At 46.5% G+C, this 20,016-nt stretch overlaps 2 protein-coding genes across 2 annotated transcripts; both read right to left on the reverse strand.

Moving 5' to 3' along the window:
- Window positions 1-509: 509 nt before the first annotated feature.
- Window positions 510-4,702, reverse strand: LOC137084056 (fap1 adhesin-like). The gene is made up of 3 exons (XM_067449984.1): window positions 4,574-4,702; window positions 4,453-4,502; window positions 510-4,367 (listed from the first exon to the last, which is right to left on the reverse strand). Exons 1-3 carry the CDS (start codon window positions 4,600-4,602, stop codon window positions 568-570), a joined length of 3,879 nt encoding a protein of 1,292 aa, XP_067306085.1. The 5' UTR covers window positions 4,603-4,702; the 3' UTR covers window positions 510-567.
- Window positions 4,703-12,723: 8,021 nt separating this feature from the next.
- On the reverse strand, window positions 12,724-19,280 carry LOC137085374 (fap1 adhesin-like). The gene is made up of 3 exons (XM_067451934.1): window positions 19,179-19,280; window positions 19,058-19,107; window positions 12,724-18,972 (listed from the first exon to the last, which is right to left on the reverse strand). Exons 1-3 carry the CDS (start codon window positions 19,205-19,207, stop codon window positions 12,782-12,784), a joined length of 6,270 nt encoding a protein of 2,089 aa, XP_067308035.1. The 5' UTR covers window positions 19,208-19,280; the 3' UTR covers window positions 12,724-12,781.
- Window positions 19,281-20,016: the final 736 nt, after the last annotated feature.

The following is a 20,016-nucleotide window of genomic DNA, read 5'->3' on the forward strand; positions in this document are numbered from 1 at the left end:
CTTAAGATTAGCCTTTTGAAATTAATGTCAAAAACATTATAGAAAAAACTCAGATTCCTAAAGGGTTAAGTCAGTATAAATCAAATATACAGTGACTATTTAAGTTTGCTTAAGTAAATGAAGTATTTGAGAAGGACAAGTAAACTGAAATGGTAAGGGTAGCATGCCTCCCATAAAGTTAATGCATTGTCAGTAGGTGTTTGTGGCCATTTGAATGCATTTGACCACATCAGCAGTTACACTATGAAAGCAATCTGGAAGTGGTTGAAAGTATTTTAGACCCCATTTACACCGATCAGCATAAGCCACTATTTGGATCAGAGCAACCATTTCTCCAGGTGTAAATGGGGCTTAAGCAAGAACAAAGCAGAGCACGTCAATCAAAGATGAGGTCATGCAAACGCAGCACAAACAATACTTGAAACTTCCATGGGTCAAAGACTTCCCTGTAGACACTTGGTTACAAATCTTTAACCCCAACCTCCCCATACACAACAAAACTACTGAACTGGTTTTAGAAATATTTATTTTTTCAAAAGCAAACTCTTGAGTAGACAAAGTATGCAGCTATGACTTCACTTGTTGCAACAACCTCAATATGCCTGGAGAGAGACGTTTGTTTTGAGTAGTCTGCAGAGGTGTTAAATCTTGGAAGTCAGGCTGGACAGACTGCAGACTCATAGCGTGAAGAGGTACATTGCTGGGCTGTCCCAGAGGTTTGGAACCAAGGCTAGATTGCTCTGGGATAGGAAAGACATGGAAACCAGGGCTCCGGAACACAGATTGGTAACGGGCGTGCGCAGATGGCAGGCTACCTGACTGGACGACAGACTGGTAACGGACTTGGGCTGTTTGTTGCATGTTAGACTGGTCCACAAACTGTGAGGTGGCTTGTGCCAGCTTCAGGCCACTGGGCTGGGACAGAGACTGGTAACGGGCTTGGGCTGATGACAGGCTACCTGAGTGGACCACAGATTGGGAACTGGCTTGGGCAGGTTGTTGAGGTTTGGACTGGTCCACAGACAGTGAGCTGGCTTGTGCCACCTTCAGGCCACTGGGTTTAGATACAGACTGGTAGCGGACATGGGCTTGTTGTTGCATGTTAGACTGGTCCACAAACTGCGAGGTGGCTTGTGCCAGCTTCAGGCCACTGGGCTGGGACAGAGACTGGTAACGGGCTTGTGATGACTGCAGACTGCTGGGCTGAGATATGGACTGGTAGCGGGCTTGTGCTGACTGCAGACCACTAGGCTGGGATATGGACTGGTAACGGACTTGTGGCAGCTTCAGGCCACTGGGTTTAGATACAGACTGGTAGCGGGCTTGTGCTGACAGCAAGCCACTGGGCTTGGACACATACTGGTAAGGGGCTTGGGCTGATGACAGGCTACCTGAGTGGGCCACAGATTGAAAACTTGCTAGGGCAGTTTGTTGAGGTTTGGACTGGTACACAGACGGTGAGCTGGCTTGTGCCACCTTCAGGCCACTGGGCTGGGATATGGACTGGTAACGGGCTTGTGCTGACTGCAGACTGCTGGGCAGAGATATGGACTGGTAACGGACTTGTGGCAGCTTCAGGCCACTGGGTTTAGATACAGACTGGTAGCGGGCTTGTGCTGACAGCAAGACACTGGGCTGGTCCACAGACTGGTAATGGGTTTGTGCTGACAGCAAGCCACTGGGCTTGGACACATACTGGTAAGGGGCTTGGTCTGATGACAGGCTACCTGACTGGATCACAGATTGTGAGCTGGCTTGGGCTGGTTGTGTGCTGGACTGGTCCACAGGCTGTGAGCTGGCTTGGGTAGGTTGCTGTGTGCTGGACTGGTCCACAGACTGTGAGCTGCCTTGTACTAGCAGCATGCCACTAGGCTGGGACACAGATAGTGAGCTGTCTTGGGCCGGTTGTTGGGTGATGGACTGGTCCAGAGGGTGTGAGCTGACTTCTACTAGCAGCAGGCCACTGGGCTGGGACACAGATTGTGAGCTGTCTTGGGCTGGTTGTTGGGTGATGGACTGGTCCAGAGGCTGTGAACTGACTTCTAGCAGCGGGCCACTGGGCTGGGACACATACTGGTAAGGGGCTTGGGCTGATGACAGGCTACCTGACTGGACCTCAGATTGTGAGCTGTCTTGGGCTGGTTGTTGGGTGCTTGACTGATCCACAGACTGGGAGCTGGCTTGGTCTGGTTGTTGGGTGTTGGACTGGTCCACAGACTGGGAGCTGTCTTGTGCTAGCAGCAGGCCACTGGGCTGGTCCACAGACTGGTATTGGGCTTGGGCTGATGACAGGCTACCTGACTGGACCACAGATTGTGAGCTGTCTTGGGCTGGTTGTGTGCTGGAATGGTCCACAGGCTGGGAGCTGGCTTGGGCTGGTTGTTGGGTGCTGGATTGGTCCACAGACTGTGAGCTGCCTTGTACTAGCAGTAGGCCACTGGGCTTAGATACAGACTGGTAGCGGGCTTTTGCTGACAGCAAGCCACTGGGCCGAGACACATACTGGTAACGAGCTTGTGCCAGCTTCAGGCTACTGGGCTGGTCCACAGACTGGTAACGGGTATGTGCTGACAGCAGGCCACTCGGCTGGGATATGGACTGGTAACGGGCTTCTGCAAGCTTCAGGCCACTGGGCTGGTCCACAGACTGGTAACGGGTTTGTGCTGACAGCAGGCCACTGGGCTGGGATATGGACTGGTAACGGGCTTGTGCTGACTGCAGACTGCTGGGCTGAGATATGGACTGGTAACGGGCTTCTGCAAGCTTCAGGCCACTGGGCTGGTCCACAGACTGGTAACGGGTTTGTGCTGACAGCAGGCCACTGGGCTGGGATATGGACTGGTAACGGGCTTGTGCAAACTTCAGGCCACTGGGCTTAAACACAGACTGGTAGCGGGCTTGTGCTGGCTGCAAGACACTGGGCTGGTCCACAGACTGGTAATGGGTTTGTGCTGACAGCATGCCACTGGGCTGGGATATGGACTGGTAACGGGCTTGTGCAAGCGTCAGGCCACTGGGCTTAAATACAGACTGGTAGCGGGCTTGTGCTGGCAGCAAGCCACTGGGCTGGGACACATACTGGTAACGGACTTGGGCTGACGACAGGCTACCTGACTGGACCACAGATTGTGAGCTGGCTTGGGCTGGTTGGTGGGTGTTGGACTGGTCCACAGGCTGTGAGCTGCCTTGTACTAGCAGCAGGCCAATGGGCTGGGACACAGATTGTGAGCTGTCTTGGGCTGGTTGTTGGGTGCTAGACAGATCCATAGACTGGGAGCTGGCTTGGACTGGTTGTTGGGTGCTGGACTGGTCCACAGGCTGTGAGCTGCCTTGTACTAGCAGCAGGCCACTGGGCTGGGACACAGATTGTGAGCTGTCTTGGGCTGGTTGTTGGGTGCTAGACTGATCCACAGACTGGGAGCTGACTTGGGCTGGTTGTTGGGTGATGGACTGGTCTAGAGACTGTGAGCTGACTTGTGCTAGAGGTAGGCCACTGGACTGTTCCATGGAGTTTGAAATAACTTGCTCAGAGTTCTGGCTGCTTGCTTGACGTGATAGTTGGATGCTGGGCTGAGCCACAAGTTGGTTTAGTGCCTGTGCTTGTTGCACATCATTGGGCGGAACCATGGAACCATAGCCTGACTGCACTAGTTGCTGGCCACTGAGCAATGGCACAAGTCCAGACCCATAACTGACTTGTCCTAATTGATAGTTGGGTTGTGAGGTCTCATTTATTTGCTGCAAAGCCTTGACATAGGTAGCACTTGGAAAATGGACTGGCCTGGTGTCAGAAAGCAAGTTGGCACCAAATTGAAGTCTACTTCTCTGAGGCTTTATAATGGGATGCGTTGCAGCCTGGTAGCGGACTTGCACTAATGGACCACTGGACTGGGAACCGTTCTGCAATAGTTGCTGGCTGCTAGATGCCACAGACTCATTACTGTGTACTACAGGCTGTTCTGCAGTTTGATAGTGGAGCTTTGCTGGCTCGGGTAGAGACTCACTGCTCATACTTGGGCCCACTGCAGTGGCCACAGAACCAGAAACAAGACTACCACTACCAGCCAAAGATAGAGATCCTTGAAGTTGGCTTCTAGCATCAGAGTCAGAACCAGGCTTATATAAATCAGTCACTGGTCCAAAACCAGAAGAGCCATTTTGAGGACTATAGCTTACACTGGTATAACCACCCTTAACTTCTTCAGCACTAGAAGTTAATTCCATGGAACTTTGAGGACTAATGGGACTTGGTACTTTAATGCCATACCAGGAACTGTAGGAACTTCGTGGTTTCACATCAGCCTGCATGGGAAAACCAGTACCAGCCCCATAGTATATGGGATAGCCACTCCTGACAAAGCCACTAACTAGAAAAGAGGGGGAAAAAAGGAGACAATTCAGACAGACATGGTATCAAACCTAAATTATATAACTTGCCTGGATAAATCTTACCACTTCCAATATGGCTACAGACACAAAGACTGAGAAGTGCCAGAGAAAAACTGTAAGAGAAAACACCACTTGTTAATGCCACTTGTTGACAAATGCCAGATACTACAATTTATCATCATACCTTAATAGTCGGCTAGTGGTACCCTCCATGGCCAATCAGTAATACAACAACTTCCACCACCTCAATAAAACCACTACAAAAACATACTTGCAACCCAACACAGAATAGTGTTGCGGAACAGGACTTTTTATAGTGCCAGCAACTGCCATTTGCCAATCGGTTGTCATGGGAACATGTAGTATTTAATTATTTGGCTCAGGTGTCACAACTCTGATCATGACAACTAGAGCTTGCATTCATGATGATTGCTTTTTTTATACTATGATTACTGAACAGGGCCCGTATTTATCAAGATTCTCAAAGTGCTATTTTAGTCTTAAGGGCTGAGAATTCATGAAATTTACTCCTACTTTCAAACTTAAGAATAAAAGAAAGTTATCAAATTTCTTAAAGCTAAGAATCACTCTTACTCTCCCAGTTCTTTAAGACAGCTCGAGAGGTCTCTCAAGTGGTAAGGAGTTGCCAGTAGGGGCTTGAGATGGCGCTGAGGAGACAGAGACGAGCGCAAATCTTTCAATAGAGGGAGAATGTGTTCGAAATGTTTGACGACAAATAGTTAATCAAACGGTATCGTGTGGAAAGAGCAGACATCATCTTTTTCAGCGCTGGTTCGAGTAATTCAGCAAGCAGTAGCGATCGCTTCTTCCTCCTGCCATTTCGGTTTTCCTTTGGAATCCATGGTGGCTGATTATATATATAAAAAAATCTAGGCTATATATAGGCAGGTCATTTAACAGCACACCAGTTTAAAAAATGTAATTAAATCGATGAAAACATGTTTATCTTTCATTTAAAATGTGTATATTTTAATGTATTCTCTTGAAAACTCTTTATTGTTAAATGTGTATTGGATGTAAACTCCTCTTAGGAATTTCACCATTCAATGTGAATTTATCTGAGAATATTCTTAAATAAGGACATCTATTCAGTGATTGGTTCATGCTTATGACATCATCCAAAATTCCATTTGTGGCACAGCAAAGTGTCGTAAATCCACTCTAAGACTAGCACTTAAGATTTAGTCCTACACTTTACTTAAAGTATGATTAGGATGCTTGATAACTAACTTTTAAGCGCAGCTTTGAGCCAAGAATTTTTTTACTCTTAAGTCAATTCTTAGCAGTGTTCTTGTGAGTAATTCTAAGATGTTTGATAAATACGGGCCCAGGGCCTGTATTTATCAAGCTTCTCAAAGTGCTATTTTAGTCTTAAGTGCTGAGAATTTATGAAATTTACTACTACTTTCAAACTTAAGTATAAAAGCAAGTTATCAAATTTCTTAAAGCTAAGAATCACTCTTACTCTCCCAGTTATTTGAGACAGCTCGAGAGGTCTCTCAAGTGGTTAGGAGTTGCCAGTAGGGGCTTGAGATGGCGCTGAGGAGACAGAGACGTGGGCAAATCTTTCAAGAGAGGGAGAATGTGTTCGAAATGTTTGACGACAAGCAGTTAATCGAACGGTATCGTTTGGACAGAGCAGGCATCATCTTTTTCAGCGCTGGTTAGTGTTGGGTTTTATAATAAATATATAAACACCGCTGTTCGGCTAATTCAGCAAGCAGTAGCGATCGCTTCTTCCTCCTGCCAGTTCGGTTTTCTTTTGGAATCCATGGTGGCTGATTATATTAAAAAAAATCTAGGCTATATATACGCGGGTCAGTTATCAGCACACCAGTGTAATAATTGTAATTAAGACATGGATGAAAACATGTTTATCTTTCATTTCAAATGTGTATATTATAATGTATTCTATTGAAAACTCTTTATTGTCAAAAGTGTGTTGGATGTAAACTCCTCTTAGGAACTTCACCATTCAATGTTAATTTATCTGAGAATATTCTTTACTAAGGACATCTTTTCAATGATTGGTTCATGCCTATGAAATCATCCAAAATCCAGTTTGTGGCACAGCAAAGTGTCGTAAATCAACTCTAAGACTGACACTTAAGATTTAGACTTGCACTTTACTTAAAGTATGATTGGGACGCTTGATAACTAACTTTTAAGCGCAGCTTTGAGCCAGGAATTTTGTTACTCTTAAGTCAATTCTTAGCAGTGTTCTTGTGAGTAATTCTAAGATGTTTGATAAATACGAGCCCAGAAGTGGAAAATATTGGTAAAAAAAACATGCATTTACACACAAACTGACCAGCAAATGCAACTTTCGGACGCCATCTTTTTCCTCAACTGTCACTGAATGGAAAGCACAGGATTATGGGATACCAAAGGCAACGAAGGATACATGTATGCTGCCTTCAAAAATCGATCAGATGAAGGTCTCTCAGGAGAGAGGCAATGTTAAGGAGATTTAACCAATCAGTGACAAACTTATCGGTGACGTCAAAAGGACGCTAGGTGGCGAGCTAGAAACTTCCCGAACAGTCAAGCAGAGTTAAGAGAAGAACACACATCACATGTTCCTGTACACAAACTTCAAAGTTTACCTTCTGTGTGTGCGTTCATGATAAAATGTAAGTCTATTTACTTAAAGATGTTTGTTAGTATAGTAATCTGCAGTGTTACAGCAATGATTAGTGTAAATGATCGAATTGTTTATCTCCGTCGTATTCACGTCGTACTGACTGCCATAAATATAGCAGATACAGAGTTATTTAAGTTACTTAAGTTGTTGATTTGTATTATATCATGCTTGTGGTTACCTAGTGCAATGTTAACACCTTTAATGGGTATCAAGTATACAATATTGGTCGTATATTTCCGTAATCCTGTCGATATATATGATGACTAAGCATTTACTCAGATACACGGATAATCCGCGATCCTCGTTATATGTAGTGATGGGCAGACCGAGGCTTCGTGAAGCACTGAAACAGTTGAAGCAAATGTGCAGAAGCTTCGAAACAACACCAGACACCTGTCTCCATGACGCCATCTAGTGGACACTTGCGTGTATTGCTCTGAAATAACCTTGACAGTGATCTACTGTTTGTAAACATAAAAATATATGTGTGCCACGCGCCATCTAGCGGCGAAGATTGGTAGTGCAGTCCAGACCCTGATAATTGTATTGATTGCAGAATGTAGACATGTATATTACTTTTATGTATGTATATTGTAATTATTTATTGTAATATGTCATTCATTTGTTTATTTCAGACCACACTCATGCTAATAGAAAGTAAAGACGAGTATTTTCAATCCTGTGATGTGTTTTGATTGAGACCCTGTGGCGAGCACAATCTCCTGATCAGCTGATTAGTACAAACTCCTTTACAGGCGAAGTGAAGCAAACAATAGATTCGGACATTGCTTGATGCCTTCCTGCCTTCAAATGTGTCCTCCGAAGGCAGCATTTTCCAGGTTTAGGACGCAGCCAAGATATCAGACCGATATACCCAGAGCTCTTCACCACACTTCGAAACTCTGTCTGAACCTCGCCAAAGAAAACTTCCTGGAGTCCGCGCAGCTGCGTCTCAGAGACTCCCGTCATGTAGCAACCAGCTAACGCTATCCAGGATCCGGGCAAAACCAACTATCCGTCCCTCTGAACACAACAACTTACTACCATCCTAAGAGGAACCCATGCTCGTAGGAGCATTCAAATGCAAGTACATGACTCTTCATTCTGGCTAAACTGGTAAAAAACGTATATCTAAGCAAGCAAACTAAGGTTGACCTGGTAGTATATTGATTCTCAGGTTGTGGCTAAGAAATCATGTCTAAACAAGACATTCAATGAGACATTAGGACTTCACTCCTTTCCATTAATAAACATCCCTTTCCCATTTTTGAATGTGTGTTTTCGTTAGTTTGTGTGTTTAGAATAGTTCAATAAACTTGTGTTTACCTTTTTCATCTATACAGGTGTCTTGGGCTATGTGTTTATAAATTACTGCCTTAAACTGATCAATTTTCTTACCTAAGCTCACAAACAGTGAACATAACATTTAAAATTTTAAACAAAATAAGTGTTAAATATTAATTTTGAATCATTTAATATGTATTATGGTTCCTTTCACTGTAATTCAATACCCCTTTGAGTTATTTGACCTGAATCAATCCCTTACAATAGTAAATCTGGCAAAGACGACTGATTTCTTGGTAGAGGAAATTAAGTCGCTATCTGCAAGGGTCAAGAGTAACGAGAATAAGGTGTCGCAAATTGAGCAGGTGGCTCGGATGGATCAAGGCAAGTGTGATCAAGCCGAGATCTAAAGTAGGAGTTGAAATTTAAGGTTAAAAAACCTCAAAGAAACAGAAGGAGAAGATATCAGAACCAAAGAGCTCAAAATCCTAAAAATTCTTACTCCAGACGCGGTAGAAAAACGGAGTAATTCTTACTCCGTTTTTGCGTTGACACAATCCATAGAGTTGGACGTCCTGGGACGGGTCATCATCCAGTTCGCACTCCGGACCTACAGAGAGAAAGTCTGGAAAGCTGCGCGGGATCATCCTGCACTCAAGGAATGAGGTGTTTGCCTTGCAGAGGATCTGACATTTGCAGAAAGACAACAGAGAATGTGCCTATGGCCAAGGGTAAAAGCGGCGAGAGAAAAGGGGAAGAGACAAGACAAGTTGCAAGGGTAAAAGACAAGTTGACGAATATCAAGATGAATACTGAAATAGGCTAACAATAACTAAATAGGCATTATTAAGGACTGTGCTGGCTAGGCAGTCGAATTGAAATAATAAATGTTCAAGAGTGGCTTGTGTGTCAAGCCACTCTTGAACAACAGACAGCATCAGAAGCGTGTTGCCTGGGCTAAAGACAAAAAGGACTGCTGAGTGGGCCAAAGGTATGTTCTTTGATGAAAGTAAATTTTGCATTACCTTTGGAAATCAAGTTTTCTGGAGGAAGAGGAGAGGCACACAATCCTAGTTCCTTGAGCTCCAGTGTAAAGTTTCTAGAGTCAGTGATGGTTTGGGGTGTCATGTCAAATGCTGGTGTTGGTCAACTGTGTTTTCTTAGGTCCAAGGTCAATGCAGCCATATACCAGGAAGTTTTAGTGCACTTCATGCTTCCTGCTGCTGACCAACTTTATGGAGATGCAGATTTAATCTGTAATAAGGTAAACCATGCCTTTGAGACTGGTATAATTGGGGTGGTAATTTTGTGTTAGTTAGTGCTGGCTTGCAACCTCCTCCTCCTCCTCCTCCTCCTCCTCCTCCTCCTCGAGAGAGAGAGAGACTTTTACGCTGGCTCTATCGGTAAAAGTGCAAACTATTCTTCAGTAAAATCTCTTCATTTGATTGATCATCCTGACTCCTGGTCTTCCTTTCTACATATCTGGTCTCTGGGTCTAAACTGTTAGCCCAACAGAAGTTAAAGACGTTGGAAGTTTTTTTGGATCGAGTGTACCATGTCTATGTATAATTTAATGTTTGGAAGTGAACATTTGGAAAAAAAAGTAGACCGTTTGTTTGCTTGCGTTTCAAATACTGGTTGTAGTTAGACAGACTACCAAAGGTGGAACAGAAGAATTAGAAGCAACTGCCATTACAATAACTTCATATGAGAAACAATACAGAATGAACAAAACATACTTTATCATCTGATCGCAGAGAAAGAAACATTAGCACAATGCTTAACCAGTAATAACGGAACTGACACAACAATACACTCAATTTTCTAAAGTTTTTATTGAATTAACTGTTCCATTGGAATATATTGAATAAATGTAAAGAGATGAACACATATGTCTTTATGTCACAAACACAAGTCTGCCAGGCATTCACGTGTGAATCGCTTCTGGGCATTTGTGGATTTCGAAACATTTCTTGCGTCAAACCGTCCAGACAAATCCACAGATAGGTGGACCAAGGTCAATGAAGACTGAAACTAAGACGAAAGCGATTCATCAAAAAACATCATCCGGCCATTCGCCCCTAGCCGTGTGCAACAGACACTGTACTCTTTTTCTCTGTAAACCATATTTTTTTCTTCACTGACGAAAAAAGAAAAAACTATATCATTCTAAGCTTAGAGTTGTGGGGGGAAGAGACAGGGCAAGATAAAACCGAGAAAAAGAGAGATGTGGAGATAAGAAAGACAAATAATCTACTGCCCAGTGATATGGTTTTCAAGCTGTTATCAATTTTTTTTGGCCTTCAAAACATCTTAAAATGCACATATGTAGATCATAGAAATAAAAATGTTCTCAGGGGAGCCTAGAGAACCGCCCTAAACCGCCCTAAAATTTGGGATTATAGATTATAAACCTGTCAACATTATTGGGTAATATTAATGCATGTAGGCTACAATATGGCCATGCAATAAGGTATTAATATTAGCTTTATATGTAATTATTAACAGCCAATATCCTATGCGTATGAATGTTAGTAAGCTACTAGTTAATAGCACAATTTGGACCCTTAAGTGTCAACATTTTTTTTTTCATAGGCTACCCTCACTGGGGGCTAAGGCCCCCGTAAAATGAAAATCCTAGAAATGCCCCTGATATCAACAGCCGTCGTCAGCAGGGGCACTAATACGATCACTTATATACTGCTACGTGCAACAACAAACAAAAAAAAAAAAAACTGAGGAAGACGAGAGTACATTCACAGTGTCTGTTGCACACGGCTAGGGGTGAATGGAAGGATGATGGGCCATGATGGGATTTGGGAGAAAGTCCAGGGCTGTTTTTTAGCCCCATTCCGTCCCTGGGTTGAACTACTCATAGGACATTTAGGGGTAACGTGGAGGCAGGGTGGGGAGGTGCAATGACAGTAGTACAAGCTGTGCACACTCGGCATGCGTGCAAGGCAGATCTGGCCGCGCTGCTTATAGCAGGAGCAGAGGCAGCGTGACAATGGGCAGAGGGGGCTATTATGCATAATATATATATATATATATATATATATATATATATATATATATATATATATATATTATATGTAGTGTAATAAATATAAAACTGACTACGCAACCTCCTTATTTAAGGCAGGAGGAGCCTTCCAAAAATAATGGGATTATAAACAACAAATGTAGTTTGTCAATAATCACAATTTTATTGGTACAACACAAGCCATATCAAAAGGTTAAAACCAATTACAATTTGTGTCTGCAATAAGATTCATAGAATCGGGAAATGGCTCTCCTCGAGAATGCAAGAAGGGTCCGGCCTGCTCTTTTACACCGCCTACCACCTGCAGAGGGAAAAAAAAGAAACCCAGAGCATATACCACAAATAAGTAACCTTTAAAATCACCATTTATAGTGCCAACCTTCTAATGCACACCACACAGAAGTGCCACACACCACCCAGATCAATAATTAGTATGATTGGATTAAACACATGTAGTAAATCAAAATCAAATATAACCCAAAAAGAAACTTAAATACACAAGAAACAGTGGCTAGTCTGCCCCTTTAACAGGAAAACAAATACACGCTAATACAAGTCAATGCAAAAAAAATAAAAAATAAATACAGAATAAACAAAAAACAAACAAAACATACTTTAGCGAAAGTCATTGCTGGCTAGTCTCCTCTCACATATTACGCATAATATATGTGCCCCATACATGGAACCTGAAATTTACCTGAGTGTTGCATTTTATAATTTAAACATTTGACTTTATGAAAATTCTATAATCCAAGATGACCACCATATGACATATGCAAATTAGATCCCTAAATAAACTTTGGTTCACCCAAGATTTCTAATTTACATAAAGTCTTAAGATTAGCCTTTTGAAATTAATGTCAAAAACATTATAGAAAAACCTCAGATTCCTAAAGGGTTAAGTCAGTATAAATCAAATATACAGTGACTATTTAAGTTTGCTTAAGTAAATGAAGTATTTGAGAAGGACAAGTAAACTGAAATGGTAAGGGTAGCATGCCTCCCATAAAGTTAATGCATTGTCAGTAGGTGTTTGTGGCCATTTGAATGCATTTGACCACATCAGCAGTTACACTATGAAAGCAATCTGGAAGTGGTTGAAAGTATTTTAGACCCCATTTACACCGATCAGCATAAGCCACTATTTGGATCAGAGCAACCATTTCTCCAGGTGTAAATGGGGCTTAAGCAAGAACAAAGCAGAGCACGTCAATCAAAGATGAGGTCATGCAAACGCAGCACAAACAATACTTGAAACTTCCATGGGTCAAAGACTTCCCTGTAGACACTTGGTTACAAATCTTTAACCCCAACCTCCCCATACACAACAAAACTACTGAACTGGTTTTAGAAATATTTATTTTTTCAAAAGCAAACTCTTGAGTAGACAAAGTATGCAGCTATGACTTCACTTGTTGCAACAACCTCAATATGCCTGGAGAGAGACGTTTGTTTTGAGTAGTCTGCAGAGGTGTTAAATCTTGGAAGTCAGGCTGGACAGACTGCAGACTCATAGCGTGAAGAGGTACATTGCTGGGCTGTCCCAGAGGTTTGGAACCAAGGCTAGATTGCTCTGGGATAGGAAAGACATGGAAACCAGGGCTCCGGAACACAGATTGGTAACGGGCGTGCGCAGATGGCAGGCTACCTGACTGGACGACAGACTGGTAACGGACTTGGGCTGTTCGTTGCATGTTAGACTGGTCCACAAACTGTGAGGTGGCTTGTGCCAGCTTCAGGCCACTGGGCTGGGACAGAGACTGGTAACGGGCTTGGGCTGATGACAGGCTACCTGAGTGGACCACAGATTGGGAACTGGCTTGGGCAGGTTGTTGAGGTTTGGACTGGTCCACAGACAGTGAGCTGGCTTGTGCCACCTTCAGGCCACTGGGTTTAGATACAGACTGGTAGCGGACATGGGCTTGTTGTTGCATGTTAGACTGGTCCACAAACTGCGAGGTGGCTTGTGCCAGCTTCAGGCCACTGGGCTGGGACAGAGACTGGTAACGGGCTTGTGATGACTGCAGACTGCTGGGCTGAGATATGGACTGGTAGCGGGCTTGTGCTGACTGCAGACCACTGGGCTGGGACACATACTGGTTACGGGCTTGGGCTGATGACAGGCTACCTGACTGGACCACAGATTGGGAACTGGCTTGGGCAGGTTGTTGAGGTTTGGACTGGTCCACAGACAGTGAGCTGGCTTGTGCCACCTTCAGGCCACTGGGCTGGGACAGAGACTGGTAACGGGCTTGTGATGACTGCAGACTGCTGGGCTGATATATAGACTGGTAGCGGGCTTGTGCTGACTGCAGACCACTGGGCTGGGACACATACTGGTTACGGGCTTGGGCTGATGACAGGCTACCTGACTGGACCACAGATTGGGAACTGGCTTGGGCAGGTTGTTGAGGTTTGGACTGGTCCACAGACAGGGAGCTGGCTTGTGCCACCTTCAGGCCACTGGGCTGGGACAGAGACTGGTAACGGGCTTGTGCTGACTGCAGACTGCTGGGCTGAGATATGGACTGGTAGCGGGCTTGTGCTGACTGCAGACCACTAGGCTGGGATATGGACTGGTAACGGACTTGTGGCAGCTTCAGGCCACTGGGTTTAGATACAGACTGGTAGCGGGCTTGTGCTGACAGCAAGCCACTGGGCTTGGACACATACTGGTAAGGGGCTTGGGCTGATGACAGGCTACCTGAGTGGGCCACAGATTGAAAACTTGCTAGGGCAGTTTGTTGAGGTTTGGACTGGTACACAGACGGTGAGCTGGCTTGTGCCACCTTCAGGCCACTGGGCTGGGATATGGACTGGTAACGGGCTTGTGCTGACTGCAGACTGCTGGGCAGAGATATGGACTGGTAACGGACTTGTGGCAGCTTCAGGCCACTGGGTTTAGATACAGACTGGTAGCGGGCTTGTGCTGACAGCAAGACACTGGGCTGGTCCACAGACTGGTAATGGGTTTGTGCTGACAGCAAGCCACTGGGCTTGGACACATACTGGTAAGGGGCTTGGTCTGATGACAGGCTACCTGACTGGATCACAGATTGTGAGCTGGCTTGGGCTGGTTGTGTGCTGGACTGGTCCACAGGCTGTGAGCTGGCTTGGGTAGGTTGCTGTGTGCTGGACTGGTCCACAGACTGTGAGCTGCCTTGTACTAGCAGCATGCCACTAGGCTGGGACACAGATAGTGAGCTGTCTTGGGCTGGTTGTTGGGTGATGGACTGGTCCAGAGGGTGTGAGCTGACTTCTACTAGCAGCAGGCCACTGGGCTGGGACACAGATTGTGAGCTGTCTTGGGCTGGTTGTTGGGTGATGGACTGGTCCAGAGGCTGTGAGCTGACTTCTAGCAGCGGGCCACTGGGCTGGGACACATACTGGTAAGGGGCTTGGGCTGATGACAGGCTACCTGACTGGACCTCAGATTGTGAGCTGTCTTGGGCTGGTTGTTGGGTGCTTGACTGATCCACAGACTGGGAGCTGGCTTGGTCTGGTTGTTGGGTGTTGGACTGGTCCACAGACTGGGAGCTGTCTTGTGCTAGCAGCAGGCCACTGGGCTGGTCCACAGACTGGTATTGGGCTTGGGCTGATGACAGGCTACCTGACTGGACCACAGATTGTGAGCTGTCTTGGGCTGGTTGTGTGCTGGAATGGTCCACAGGCTGGGAGCTGGCTTGGGCTGGTTGTTGGGTGCTGGATTGGTCCACAGACTGTGAGCTGGCTTGGGCTGGTTGTTGGGTGCTGGACTGATCCACAGACTGTGAGCTGCCTTGTACTAGCAGTAGGCCACTGGGCTTAGATACAGACTGGTAGCGGGCTTTTGCTGACAGCAAGCCACTGGGCCGAGACACATACTGGTAACGAGCTTGTGCCAGCTTCAGGCTACTGGGCTGGTCCACAGACTGGTAACGGGTATGTGCTGACAGCAGGCCACTCGGCTGGGATATGGACTGGTAACGGGCTTCTGCAAGCTTCAGGCCACTGGGCTGGTCCACAGACTGGTAACGGGTTTGTGCTGACAGCAGGCCACTGGGCTGGGATATGGACTGGTAACGGGCTTGTGCTGACTGCAGACTGCTGGGCTGAGATATGGACTGGTAACGGGCTTCTGCAAGCTTCAGGCCACTGGGCTGGTCCACAGACTGGTAACGGGTTTGCGCTGACAGCAGGCCACTGGGCTGGGAAATGGACTGGTAACGGGCTTGTGCAAACTTCAGGCCACTGGGCTGGTCCACAGACTGGTAACGGGTTTGTGCTGACAGCATGCCACTGGGCTGGGAAATGGACTGGTAGCGGGCTTGTGCTGGCTGCAAGACACTGGGCTGGTCCACAGACTGGTAATGGGTTTGTGCTGACAGCATGCCACTGGGCTGGGATATGGACTGGTAACGGGCTTGTGCAAGCTTCAGGCCACTGGGCTGGTCCACAGACTGGTAACGGGTTTGTGCTGACTGCAGACCACTGGGTTGGGACACATACTGGTTACGGGCTTGGGCTGATGACAGGCTACCTGACTGGACCACAGATTGGGTACTGACTTGGGCAGGTTGTTGAGGTTTGGACTGGTCCACAGACAGTGAGCTGGCTTGTGCCACCTTCAGGCCACTGGGCTGGGACAGAGACTGGTAACGGGCTTGTGCTGACTGCAGACTGCTGGGCTGAGATATGGACTGGTAGCGGGCTTGTGCTGACTGCAGACCACTAGGCTGGGATATGGACTGGTAACGGACTTGTGGCAGCTTCAGGCCACTGGGTTTAGATACAGACTGGTAGCGGGCTTGTGCTGACAGCAAGCCACTGGGCTTGGACACATACTGGTAAGGGGCTTGGGCTGATGACAGGCTACCTGAGTGGGCCACAGATTGAAAACTTGCTAGGGCAGTTTGTTGAGGTTTGGACTGGTACACAGACGGTGAGCTGGCTTGTGCCACCTTCAGGCCACTGGGCTGGGATATGGACTGGTAACGGGCTTGTGCTGACTGCAGACTGCTGGGCAGAGATATGGACTGGTAACGGACTTGTGGCAGCTTCAGGCCACTGGGTTTAGATACAGACTGGTAGCGGGCTTGTGCTGACAGCAAGACACTGAGCTGGTCCACAGACTGGTAATAGGTTTGTGCTGACAGCAAGCCACTGGGCTTGGACACATACTGGTAAGGGGCTTGGTCTGATGACAGGCTACCTGACTGGATCACAGATTGTGAGCTGGCTTGGGCTGGTTGTGTGCTGGACTGGTCCACAGGCTGTGAGCTGGCTTGGGTAGGTTGCTGTGTGCTGGACTGGTCCACAGACTGTGAGCTGCCTTGTACTAGCAGCATGCCACTAGGCTGGGACACAGATAGTGAGCTGTCTTGGGCCGGTTGTTGGGTGATGGACTGGTCCAGAGGGTGTGAGCTGACTTCTACTAGCAGCAGGCCACTGGGCTGGGACACAGATTGTGAGCTGTCTTGGGCTGGTTGTTGGGTGATGGACTGGTCCAGAGGCTGTGAGCTGACTTCTAGCAGCGGGCCACTGGGCTGGGACACATACTGGTAAGGGGCTTGGGCTGATGACAGGCTACCTGACTGGACCTCAGATTGTGAGCTGTCTTGGGCTGGTTGTTGGGTGCTTGACTGATCCACAGACTGGGAGCTGGCTTGGTCTGGTTGTTGGGTGTTGGACTGGTCCACAGACTGGGAGCTGTCTTGTGCTAGCAGCAGGCCACTGGGCTGGTCCACAGACTGGTATTGGGCTTGGGCTAATGACAGGCTACCTGACTGGACCACAGATTGTGAGCTGTCTTGGGCTGGTTGTGTGCTGGAATGGTCCACAGGCTGGGAGCTGGCTTGGGCTGGTTGTTGGGTGCTGGATTGGTCCACAGACTGTGAGCTGCCTTGTACTAGCAGTAGGCCACTGGGCTTAGATACAGACTGGTAGCGGGCTTTTGCTGACAGCAAGCCACTGGGCCGAGACACATACTGGTAACGAGCTTGTGCCAGCTTCAGGCTACTGGGCTGGTCCACAGACTGGTAACGGGTATGTGCTGACAGCAGGCCACTGGGCTGGGATATGGACTGGTAACGGGCTTGTGCAAACTTCAGGCCACTGGGCTTAAACACAGACTGGTAGCGGGCTTGTGCTGGCTGCAAGACACTGGGCTGGTCCACAGACTGGTAATGGGTTTGTGCTGACAGCATGCCACTGGGCTGGGATATGGACTGGTAACGGGCTTGTGCAAGCGTCAGGCCACTGGGCTTAAATACAGACTGGTAGCGGGCTTGTGCTGGCAGCAAGCCACTGGGCTGGGACACATACTGGTAACGGACTTGGGCTGACGACAGGCTACCTGACTGGACCACAGATTGTGAGCTGGCTTGGGCTGGTTGGTGGGTGTTGGACTGGTCCACAGGCTGTGAGCTGCCTTGTACTAGCAGCAGGCCAATGGGCTGGGACACAGATTGTGAGCTGTCTTGGGCTGGTTGTTGGGTGCTAGACAGATCCATAGACTGGGAGCTGGCTTGGACTGGTTGTTGGGTGCTGGACTGGTCCACAGGCTGTGAGCTGCCTTGTACTAGCAGCAGGCCACTGGGCTGGGACACAGATTGTGAGCTGTCTTGGGCTGGTTGTTGGGTGCTAGACTGATCCACAGACTGGGAGCTGACTTGGGCTGGTTGTTGGGTGATGGACTGGTCTAGAGACTGTGAGCTGACTTGTGCTAGAGGTAGGCCACTGGACTGTTCCATGGAGTTTGAAATAACTTGCTCAGAGTTCTGGCTGCTTGCTTGACGTGATAGTTGGATGCTGGGCTGAGCCACAAGTTGGTTTAGTGCCTGTGCTTGTTGCACATCATTGGGCGGAACCATGGAACCATAGCCTGACTGCACTAGTTGCTGGCCACTGAGCAATGGCACAAGTCCAGACCCATAACTGACTTGTCCTAATTGATAGTTGGGTTGTGAGGTCTCATTTATTTGCTGCAAAGCCTTGACATAGGTAGCACTTGGAAAATGGACTGGCCTGGTGTCAGAAAGCAAGTTGGCACCAAATTGAAGTCTACTTCTCTGAGGCTTTATAATGGGATGCGTTGCAGCCTGGTAGCGGACTTGCACTAATGGACCACTGGACTGGGAACCGTTCTGCAATAGTTGCTGGCTGCTAGATGCCACAGACTCATTACTGTGTACTACAGGCTGTTCTGCAGTTTGATAGTGGAGCTTTGCTGGCTCGGGTAGAGACTCACTGCTCATACTTGGGCCCACTGCAGTGGCCACAGAACCAGAAACAAGACTACCACTACCAGCCAAAGATAGAGATCCTTGAAGTTGGCTTCTAGCATCAGAGTCAGAACCAGGCTTATATAAATCAGTCACTGGTCCAAAACCAGAAGAGCCATTTTGAGGACTATAGCTTACACTGGTATAACCACCCTTAACTTCTTCAGCACTAGAAGTTAATTCCATGGAACTTTGAGGACTAATGGGACTTGGTACTTTAATGCCATACCAGGAACTGTAGGAACTTCGTGGTTTCACATCAGCCTGCATGGGAAAACCAGTACCAGCCCCATAGTATATGGGATAGCCACTCCTGACAAAGCCACTAACTAGAAAAGAGGGGGAAAAAAGGAGACAATTCAGACAGACATGGTATCAAACCTAAATTATATAACTTGCCTGGATAAATCTTACCACTTCCAATATGGCTACAGACACAAAGACTGAGAAGTGCCAGAGAAAAACTGTAAGAGAAAACACCACTTGTTAATGCCACTTGTTGACAAATGCCAGATACTACAATTTATCATCATACCTTAATAGTCGGCTAGTGGTACCCTCCATGGCCAATCAGTAATACAACAACTTCCACCACCTCAATAAAACCACTACAAAAACATACTTGCAACCCAACACAGAATAGTGCTGCGGAACAGGACTTTTTATAGTGCCAGCAACTGCCATTTGCCAATCGGTTGTCATGGGAACATGTAGTATTTAATTATTTGGCTCAGGTGTCACAACTCTGATCATGACAACTAGAGCTTGCATTCATGATGATTGCTTTTTTTATACTATGATTACTGAACAGGGCCCGTATTTATCAAGATTCTCAAAGTGCTATTTTAGTCTTAAGGGCTGAGAATTCATGAAATTTACTCCTACTTTCAAACTTAAGAATAAAAGAAAGTTATCAAATTTCTTAAAGCTAAGAATCACTCTTACTCTCCCAGTTCTTTAAGACAGCTCGAGAGGTCTCTCAAGTGGTAAGGAGTTGCCAGTAGGGGCTTGAGATGGCGCTGAGGAGACAGAGACGAGCGCAAATCTTTCAATAGAGGGAGAATGTGTTCGAAATGTTTGACGACAAATAGTTAATCAAACGGTATCGTGTGGAAAGAGCAGACATCATCTTTTTCAGCGCTGGTTCGAGTAATTCAGCAAGCAGTAGCGATCGCTTCTTCCTCCTGCCATTTCGGTTTTCCTTTGGAATCCATGGTGGCTGATTATATATATAAAAAAATCTAGGCTATATATAGGCAGGTCATTTAACAGCACACCAGTTTAAAAAATGTAATTAAATCGATGAAAACATGTTTATCTTTCATTTAAAATGTGTATATTTTAATGTATTCTCTTGAAAACTCTTTATTGTT

This window comes from Pseudorasbora parva, chromosome 8 (assembly GCF_024679245.1).
Source record: "Pseudorasbora parva isolate DD20220531a chromosome 8, ASM2467924v1, whole genome shotgun sequence".
NCBI classification, from domain to species: Eukaryota; Metazoa; Chordata; class Actinopteri; order Cypriniformes; family Gobionidae; genus Pseudorasbora; species Pseudorasbora parva.

Excerpts from the sequence above, each read along its gene's own strand:
- LOC137084056 (XM_067449984.1), bottom strand. The coding sequence starts at position 4,602 with ATGGAGGGTACCACTAGCCGACTATTAAG. Across the intron at positions 4,503-4,573 it reads ACCACTAGCCGACTATTAAG|TTTTTCTCTGGCACTTCTCA; the intron begins GTATGATGATAA and ends TTTCTCTTACAG. Across the intron at positions 4,368-4,452 it reads CTGTAGCCATATTGGAAGTG|TTAGTGGCTTTGTCAGGAGT; the intron begins GTAAGATTTATC and ends CCTCTTTTCTAG.
- LOC137085374 (XM_067451934.1), bottom strand. The coding sequence starts at position 19,207 with ATGGAGGGTACCACTAGCCGACTATTAAG. Across the intron at positions 19,108-19,178 it reads ACCACTAGCCGACTATTAAG|TTTTTCTCTGGCACTTCTCA; the intron begins GTATGATGATAA and ends TTTCTCTTACAG. Across the intron at positions 18,973-19,057 it reads CTGTAGCCATATTGGAAGTG|TTAGTGGCTTTGTCAGGAGT; the intron begins GTAAGATTTATC and ends CCTCTTTTCTAG.